Source organism: Siphateles boraxobius, unplaced genomic scaffold, assembly GCF_051911475.1.
Source record: "Siphateles boraxobius isolate OS27281-9 unplaced genomic scaffold, OSU_SipBor_1 8, whole genome shotgun sequence".
Taxonomy (NCBI): Eukaryota; Metazoa; Chordata; class Actinopteri; order Cypriniformes; family Leuciscidae; genus Siphateles; species Siphateles boraxobius.
In genome coordinates this window covers 31,481,386-31,491,071 of record NW_027509208.1, presented here as the reverse complement: position 1 = coordinate 31,491,071, position 9,686 = coordinate 31,481,386, and the positions used below count along the sequence as shown (strand labels likewise).

The 9,686-nt window shown below is 39.0% G+C and overlaps 1 protein-coding gene across 2 annotated transcripts in view; it reads left to right on the top strand.

Moving 5' to 3' along the window:
* gabrr1 (gamma-aminobutyric acid type A receptor subunit rho1) overlaps positions 1-9,686 on the top strand; it is a 37,436-nt gene continuing 27,750 nt past the window's right edge. For both annotated transcript variants that reach the window (XM_077219664.1, XM_077219663.1), the window contains exons 1-5: positions 1-194; positions 769-819; positions 1,221-1,327; positions 5,697-5,764; positions 6,061-6,284. In XM_077219664.1, coding sequence (XP_077075779.1) covers positions 118-194; positions 769-819; positions 1,221-1,327; positions 5,697-5,764; positions 6,061-6,284 — 527 coding nt within the window. In that variant the 5' untranslated portion in view covers positions 1-117. The remainder of the gene's footprint in view (positions 195-768; positions 820-1,220; positions 1,328-5,696; positions 5,765-6,060; positions 6,285-9,686) is intronic.

Genomic DNA, 9,686 nt, shown 5'->3' with positions numbered 1-9,686 from the left:
AGTGCATTAGATGGCACAGGACCGTCTTTAAGGTTCCGGTGGCAATGATGGTGATTTGAACTTTTTAACTGCTTCTATAAACATTCGCCTGCATGGCTGTATGTTGAGGCGCGCATCATGCACGCGGATGTCAGCTTTCTACTGTGCGCGTGCTTCCTCTCCACCGGAGCGCTTCAGACCTGCAGCCAAACCAGGTGAGAGCATCTACACACTCATGCGTTCATCAGTTCAAACCAAACCAGGTGAGAGCGTCTACACACTCGTGCGTTTATCAGTTCACTCGTACAAATTGGTCATGAGATAGCGTTGGTTATTCATGGCTAGAGTGGAAAAAACGAGAAAGTAGTCGCGCGCTGAAGTGCAGACGGGATGCCTATATGCCACTGCCACTGCAGTGATGATGATGATGGCATGATTCACTTTGTGTATTCAATAATTATTTCTTGTTTGTATTTTTGTATTGCTATGTCTGCCATAGTTTCGATACAAAAGTTTAAACGATTTTTAGTAAAACGATTTTTACTAAAGCATGATGCTATTTGGATTATTCTCAAATCGTGCTGAAAAACATGGTCATCACAAGTGCTGGCATTATTAAAGCAAAAATGGATATAACAACTACTAAGACCAGGGATCTCCACTGTACTTGGGTATTAATATTCAAAATCATGCTTACAAAAATTCTTTCACAGCATAATCATGAATGTGACTAATGAATTGTTGCAATGTCTCATATCTAATGATCATGTCACTTCCTGCATTTGTCAGATCCAAACGAGAAACCAGCCGAACAGAGAGAGAAGCTCGTAAACCTGGCAGGTAGAACAACAATACTCTCAAATTTATCATTACATTTTCTTCTATAGAAAAAAAGAATATACCATATAATTTGCAAGAATTCTCAGGTTAAAAATTGATCCCTATTTTCTTGCTTCTTTTCTGTTATTAAGCCTTTTTTTTCCTCCATAGTAACCTATGCTTTTCACCTCGTTTCTCGTTTAGTTTTTTGCTTACCTGTATGTATTTTTACCCTTCAGTTCTCAGTTGTGTTTGTTGGTTCTCGTTGCATGTAGAGTGTTTTTTGTTCTCCTGTCTTGGATATTGTTCTCCTGAATGCTTTTGTTTTGATAATGTAAGTTTTTGACTTTTGGAATTTGATCCAGACCTTTACTATAAATTTTTTGTGACTTCTTTTACTTGTTTATTTCTCTGTTTAACAGCACCTTACTGATGAGAAGTCCAGACGTCACAAAAGCTCCCTTCACAAAATCAGAACAGCTCCTCAAGTTAGATGACCATGACTTCACCATGAGGCCTGGCTTCGGAGGTGAGACAAGAAGAAAACGTTGAAATGATGAAAAGATGTAAGAAACCACTGACAGATATGTTGAGAAGAGTTTCCAGGCTCAGGTAGAAATTATGGGCAGTTGTCTAAAACAATATAAACATATTATAGTTTAACTCTAAAATATATAAATAATCAAGCTTATTGTTGGTTATTCTACAGAATCAAATTTTATTAAGTGTTACATTTGAGTTTTTAGTACATTTTATTGCAAAATAAATGGATGATTACTTGTTTTCTTTTTAAATGATTTCTGCTTGCTCTAAGCATGATTTTATTGCCTTTATTTATGGTGCATATGGACTAATAAGCAACCTATGGTTTTCATTACTGCATTAATGGCAGATATGAAATACCAAGATCTTAATAAACACCACAAGACTCAGACTTATGCAGGATTTGGACTGACATCACAAGCAGTCAGCTTTACATAAGCTCATGGCAGATTATGACACTGATTTACTGTGGCTCTGTGCCATGAGCATTCAATTATTGGCCCGTATCTTCACTAAAGTTCACGCAAACTGTAAATACTATACGCTCAGATCAAAACCAGATTAAGGGTTATGAAAATGTGATCCTGAGGAGAAAAAAGGACATTTAGGGGTTTTCATAAATTTTATTTTGCCTTTCACAAGTTTCATGCAAGTTTTTTTGTTCCTTGAGTGCCATAGATGAACACAGAGATTTGCAAGACATGTCTGATGGTATGGTGAGTCAATATATATCTGCATTTAAATAGCTTTATAAGTTAAGTCATTTTACATTTCAGCTGAACCCTGGTGTTAAGTGAGATATAAAGCAGAAGACAGACAGATTAAGAATCACCTTAAAATCACAAAGTCTTGTTCTGTGGTTTGTAGTTGATGATTGGATGGTCTATTGCAAAAATGCATTGTGGCAAAATTTTATTTAATTTTCTGTGAGGTTTCGTTTTTTATTTAATACAGTGTTGCACTTTTTAAAATCTATTCTGATCAATTAAGATCATTAATCTTTGTATTTTATGAAGTAACATGAGCATTTCATATAGCTATTTGAGTGTGGACATTTGCTCAACAAAATGGTTCAATTTGGACTAAATGGTCCAGAAGAGCATTAAAGTATAGATCAATGTGCAAACAGTCTTTTATTTACACAAAGAAGATATCCTAACGGCAGGCGAAAACTAACCAAAATACAACAGGTTAACAAAACACAGTATGCAGTATTTCTGTATTTGCAGAATAAACCAGCAATAGGTGAACTCAATAGCTAACTATAGAAACAAATGAGAACATATTCGACTGCATCTGAAATCGCATACTTCCCTACTAATAGACAAAAAAAAAACATTATGTGACAAAAGAAAGATGTCTGAGTTCACAGTACTCATAAAAGAGTAGCAAAAGGTACCACACATAACAAAAATTTTGACACGTGGAAAGATGATCTGGCCCACATGCAGCGTGGAATGACGGCCCTTGGATTGCTCACTCCTGTTTGCCAGATCTGGGCCACAAGCCGGCCATAGCAATGCCCCATGTCAGAACAAAGAAATACAGAACTGGACCTTATCTGAACCACAAAATCTTTGTATATTAAATATGGAGTAATCTCAGCCTTAATAAACCTGTTAACAAGCAGAATCACTGAAGGAAAGAAGAGAACAGGAAAAGAGACGAGCAGAAATACAAGAACTACAACTGACTTCAGTGTGCCTGAAGTCAGTTGTAGTTCTTGTATTTCCGCCTTAGATGAAATCAACTGAAGAGAAAAGAAGACATTAAATCTCTGAAGATAGAGGAGGATTAAACAACTCCACAAACAGCATTACCAGCTTCACTTATTACTAACCAGACTGACTGTATTTCTCTCAGACGTCTACAAAAGGTTTTATTGAGAATTAACAGGGGTTTAACTCTGTTTCATTTGAAGTCACCATAACAGTGATTAGTGTTTCCAATAGTTGGGCTCTTAACACTTATTATATCTCTTGTCTGTTTTGACCGTTGTGACAGTGTGTTTGTCAAACACATTTGCTGCAGCAAAGAAAGCTAAAGTGAAATGAGATCAGGTGATGACGGTCAACTGTTGATGGTTTTATAATCATCATGAAATAGACTGATTCACTGATGTCTTTTTGAATCCAACAACTGTTTTGTACCATTAATATTTTCACATCACAAGCCCTGTGTTACTGCAGCATGAGATCCAGCAGTATTATAACAATCAGTTAAAATCTTTTAACAAACATGAGCATGAAAAGCTAATCTACAATGACACACATATACATCAACAATCAGCACATGAATCTCAACAATGGTGACAATTTAATGTCCTCTTTTATCTTCGGTTGATTTCATCTAAGGCTTCGGCTGGAAGTCAGTTGTAGTTCTTGTGTTTCTGCTCGTCTCTTTTTCTGTTATCTTCTTTCCTTCAGTGATTCTTCTTGTTAACAGGCTTATTAAGGCTGAAATGACTCCATATTTAATATTCACAGATTTTGTGGCTCAGATAAGGTCCAGTTCTGGTTTATTTCTTTGCTCTTGGCTGACATGTGGCATTGCTATGGCCTGCTTGTGGCCCAGATCTGGCAAACAGGAGTGGTCCGCCCAAGGGCCGTCATTCCACGCTGCATGTGTTGATAAAATGTTGCTATGTGGGACCCGGATGATCTACTGCCTCTGATGAGATTCTGTGTGCATACGATGGACACTTTACTATCAAATGAGGTCACGGGAGAGGATTTGTGAATGACAGTGAAGCGACGCTACTGATGCTGGAAGGTCACATGATAATGACAACATGGCGTCTATTACATTCATACGACACACACTCATATTATATAGAACATACTTTTTTAGCGGTAATTACTTACTCAGTAACAATGGTTTAGTAATTACTTACTCAAAATAATTATCTACTCAAGAGTATGTGATTTCGGACACAATAATTGCTATTATTCTAGCAACTAGGAAACAGGAAATGAACGCAGGAGCTAAATAGTTAACCAAAAAAATAATAACCTTCAAAACAAGAGTCCCAGGACAAAAACACACTGTCAAACATTGAGTCTTATTGTAATATTAATTGTTAAATTGTTTCATATGGTAGTTGATGTGTTATTTTTAAATATGCGGGTCATCTGATCTAGATGATGGAACAGTTCACTCTCAGAAGAAAATGGTAAAAAAGAGGAGGTACCCTTTCAAAAGGTACACCTTTGTAACCCATTTACCCCTAAACGGTGCTTATTAATACCTTAAACAGGTCTGGCAACTCTGGCCCTCGAGATCCATTTCCCTGCAGAGTTTAACTCCAACCCTGATCAAACTCACCTGCATGCCTGTAGTTATCCTGAAGACATTGGCTGTGTACGAAATCGCCCCCTATACCCTCATTCACTGTTCCCTACATTACTCCACTAATATAGTCCACTTGAAGGAGTGAATGAAAATGAGTGAGTGAGCTCGGACACTGAGTGTGCCAGAAGGACTGCTGCTTTTGCATAATTTGTGTTTGCTGTTTAATAATCATTTGAAACTTAGCAAACTGGCAGCTCCAGTAGTAATGAAAAGATTTATCTAGAACTCTATCATGGAAACTGGCATTTATAAACCTTAATTGAACAATTTAATATTCAAATAAAAATAATTTATACCTGTATGATATTACGATGTAGACAGATTGGAACACCAATTTCTAAAATGGATGGATGGATGATTCAGCTTCTTCTGATAGGACACAGGAATTTATTCACTGTTGAGCGTACATCGATTGAACAGCCATTGTGTGATTGAATGAGTCGCTCGATAACGTCCACTATGGTTTCGGCACCACTACAAATGGCTGTTCTCTCAAGTAATGCCCTAAGGGTATAGGGGGTGATTTCAGACACAGCCTGAATCTCGAGGGCCAGAGTTGTCCACCCCTTACTGAAGTGTACATAGGCATATAGACATAATAATCTATCAGAACTGTTTGCTCCAAACCTGCTCTCAGAGGGTCACTGTCCTGCAGAGTTCAGCTCCAGCCTCAACACACCTGCTTAGAAGTTTCTAGTGTGTCGTTAGAACTTAATTATCTGGTTCAGGTGTTTAATTAGGACTGGAGCTGAACTCTGCTGGATAGTGACCCTCCAGGAGCAGGATTGGACACACCTGATCTAATAATTACTGAAGGGGATTATAAATGGATACATTTGATGAGCAGATTATTTACATCTGTGGTTAAATTTGTTCATAATTACACATTTAACTATTACTTTGATCTTGTTTGTATTGTAAAACAGTTTAAAGCTCATTGAAGTGTGCACATTTTTGTTTTGATGTATCATGATTTAAAAAGGAACATTTGTGCTTGATTTCAGGTGCCGCGATACCAGTGGGTGTTGATGTTCAGCTTGAGAGTCTGGACACCATCTCTGAAGTTGACATGGTAGGAGATTGACACGTCTTTATAAATATGGCTGACAGTGTTAAAGATCTTGCATCATTAATGATTGAGTGTCATCATGATCTGAACTGCCACTGGTTTTGGATAATAGCAAAAGCTCTAATTCAACATTTCCAAGCACCCTAGATGCATTGTCTTTTTTCTTTTTTCTTATAGAGGGCTCTTTGGATATAAATATGGCTACTGTTGTTGTGGTAAATTGAGTACTGTACTGTACTGTAAATTGTTTTTAATCGGTTGTTAAGATGAATATATGATTGGACTGTGTGTTGTTGCAGGACTTCACCATAACCCTGTACCTGAGACATTACTGGAAGGACGAGCGACTGTCCTTTCCCAGCAACACCAATCAGAGCATGACCTTCGATGGCCGGCTGGTAAAGAAAATTTGGGTACCCGACACATTTTTTGTCCATTCCAAACGATCCTTCATCCATGACACCACCACGGAGAACGTCATGCTCCGAGTCCATCCCGATGGCAAAGTGCTCTACAGCTTGAGGTAACTGTTTCAAATCACACGTACACACGCATACACACTGAGGATCTTGTGTTACAACAAAGCTCTGACATTTTATTCAGGCTTTGCTTTTTCTTTTTTGTATTTAACATTTGCCCCCTCAGAACTGTGGATACGCTCAATTTAATCCCGATCAAAGCTCAACAAACAGACTGCCAGCCATCAGAAGAGTTATGTTACGTCCAGCTTTGCTGTATGACATGGCTGAGTCTAAACCTAATCAGTGGGAGAGACTCTGATTTGCTGAAACAAAAAGATCTCTGGTTTTCCATAAAAGATATAAATGCCACTTTACTGGCATTTAGGATTTCCATGTTTGCTATATTCTAATTTTTAATTGACCAAGATCTGTCTTCTCCAGGAGGCTCAGATACTGATTCTTGTTCTTGCTTTCAATGAGTGAACGTGTGGATTAATACGTGGGAATCTGTGGGATTAATGCAACCCACATGTCTATTCAGACTCAAAGCTGGCTCATTGGTGAGCTTTAATCTCAGATCCGTCCCACACCCAGTCTGCTGGACAAAATGACTTTTTTCTTCTATGCACATCTCAATTTACAATCTATAAGTCAATCTGTTGTGTCAAGGGTAGCTCCTCCCTCTCAACCATTTCATCCAGTATCTGTACATTTATCCCAGGCCAGATGGATGATCCCTAGGGTTTTGCTATTTACTGTGCATTGAGAACATATTCAGACCCTTTCTTCCTCTTTTTTTTTCTTTTTTTTACATTTTATGTTGGAGTACACTAACCACATTTCCAACATAGACAATGACAGACATAGAAACCTTGAGCCTAAGAAATCTTGGTGTCTTGTTCGACCAAGCGATGTCTCTGGATGGTCATTCTAGACAGTTGATCAGAAACTGTTTTTATGATTTGAGAAATATTTCTAAATTTAGAACACTGTTGTCCAAAGCTGACATGGAGATGATTATTCATGCTTTTATTTCTTCTCCTTTGGATTATTGTAATTTTCTTTTTACTTGTTTTAACAAATCTTCTCTGAGTCATCTCCAAATGGTGCAAAACACTGCAGCCAGGCTTTTAACAGGAGCCAACAGAAGGACACACATTACACCTGTTTTATCCACACTCCATTGGCTTTCAGTCAAATGTAGAACTGATTTTAAAATTTTAGTTTAGACTTTTAGAGCACTATATGGACAGGTCCCCAGTACATCATAGACCTGTTGACCCCCTACTCCTCCTCCCGCACTCTCCGGTCCTCAGGTCAAAACCTCCTGATGGTCCCCAAAACCCGCTTTAAAACTCGGGGGGACCTGTCTTTTCATGGATCAGTCTGTTATGATTGGTCTACTCTGCTCTGATTGATCAGATGGCTCAGTCTGTTGTGATTGGTCTACTTTGCTCTGATTGGTCAGATGGCTCAGTCTGTTGTGATTGGTCTACTCTGCTCTGATTGGTCAGATAGCCCAGTCTGTTGTGATTGGTCTACTCTGCTCTGATTGGTCAGATGGCCCAGTCTGTTGTGATTGGTCTAGCGCTTACAGCGCCTTTTAGAAAACAAAATGCCCCATTACCATAAGTGAACTTCAGCTCTTTCCAGAGACTTATTAAAGCTCAGCGATTGTACACACTTTAAACACAGTAACAATGGCATCGATTTTACCATATCAATCCAAGTTCGAGTCCGATGATGAAGAACTAGTTATTCAACCCGAACCTCCATCGCAAGGACGACTCGAGCAGGATGTTTCTCAGTGAGGTACACTATGAGATGTTGCAGATCTGTGTGTAAACTCACAACAGCCAAGAAACCACAATGGCAGTTTCCCTGACTAATTTATGTGCCGCAGAGTAATCTCAGACCCTGTTTACACCTGATGGGGTGGTGATGGCGCAGTGGATAAGACACATGCCTTTGGTGTGAGAGACCCGGGTTTGAATCCACTGTGAGACATCAATGTGTCCCTGAGCAAGACACTTAACGCCTAGTGGCTCCTGAGGCGTCTGACCTCTGAAATATAGCAATTGTAAGTCGCTTTGGATAAAAGCGTCAGATAAATGGAAATGATATTGAGATAAGTTTTGGTCGATCTGATCACAAGTAAACGAGGGCGACACATTCCCGTTTACTCCTGGTGTTTTATTGCTTCAAGTCTTTTTAATGCTGTCTCTTTTGTTTCAACTTTAAACTACTTCTGTCCTAATTTCTTTGAGGGGGAAGATATGGGCTTTTTCAGATCTTTCAATCTAATGGACAAAATAAGCTTAAGCAGTTTATATGAACTTGACCGGAGACGACTGGAAAAACATACGGAGACCATCAGCTTTAGTTTCTGCTTTGACAGATGCGAGACCAGCCGAACGCTGTGAGTGTGTGTTAGAAATCAGCAATGGTGAGAGAACATTGTGCTTGGTACGCTTTTCCTCTTCAAACCAAACTTGAGTCTTCAGCCAACAAAGTTTAAATCCCGTCTGGCTAGCGCTCTTCCCATAATGTTCCCGTAGAGAGTAGACGGTCTTTTGTGGCTGTTGGAACACATTCGACCACATGAATGTTTACATATATAGTTTACATTTACGAAAGCAATCTGGTCAAATGTGTTCTCGACTACCACTGGAAGTGGTGGGAAGTGGACGAGCTCAAAATGTTTTAGACCCCGTTTACACCTGTATTTAGCCTTGTCCACTTGTGATCCGATTGACCAAAACACATCTTAATATACCAGGTGTAAACAGGGCCTTTGTGTCCACAGGTGAGTTGCAAAATGGTTTCTCTCAGAAATGCTGAATTATGAGGTGTTTGGTTTCATTATAGATGTGAGGTATATCTTTTTACATGAAATAATTTTGACTTGGAAGTAGTGTTGCACGAATTATCATATCGCCAAGCCTATGCGATAATATGATGCAAAATGCTGCGAATTTATGAAATAAATAAATACATTTGTGGACATGACAACCCATTCTCTTTGAGAGTTGTTTGCACATTTTCTACACCGCTAATAAAAAGAAGACCAGTCAGTTTCAGTTTAGGCAGTGGCACGTGTGGCGCTTATGGTCACGCCGTGACTTTCTCCGGTGTGCAGGATGGAGAACAGGTGAAGCTGACGTCGAGCAGACAGACACTGAACTGGTGGCCAGAAAAAATTCTACCTCTGTTATATGCCGATATTCTGGCTATAAGATAACCGACACTGAGCAGAGAGAGCAGGGCTGCCAACTCTCACTCATTCAGTGACGTGAGACTCACACAATTGACACTTTTCACACGTTTTCACGCCACCCATTTTTATTTTTTCAAAGAGGACACTGACACCGACAGACTAGACAGAGCTGGTTACTTTTGATAGGAAACTAATTCTCAGCTCTCAGATTCTGTCAAATTTATTGCAAAATTCAAACAATAGCATT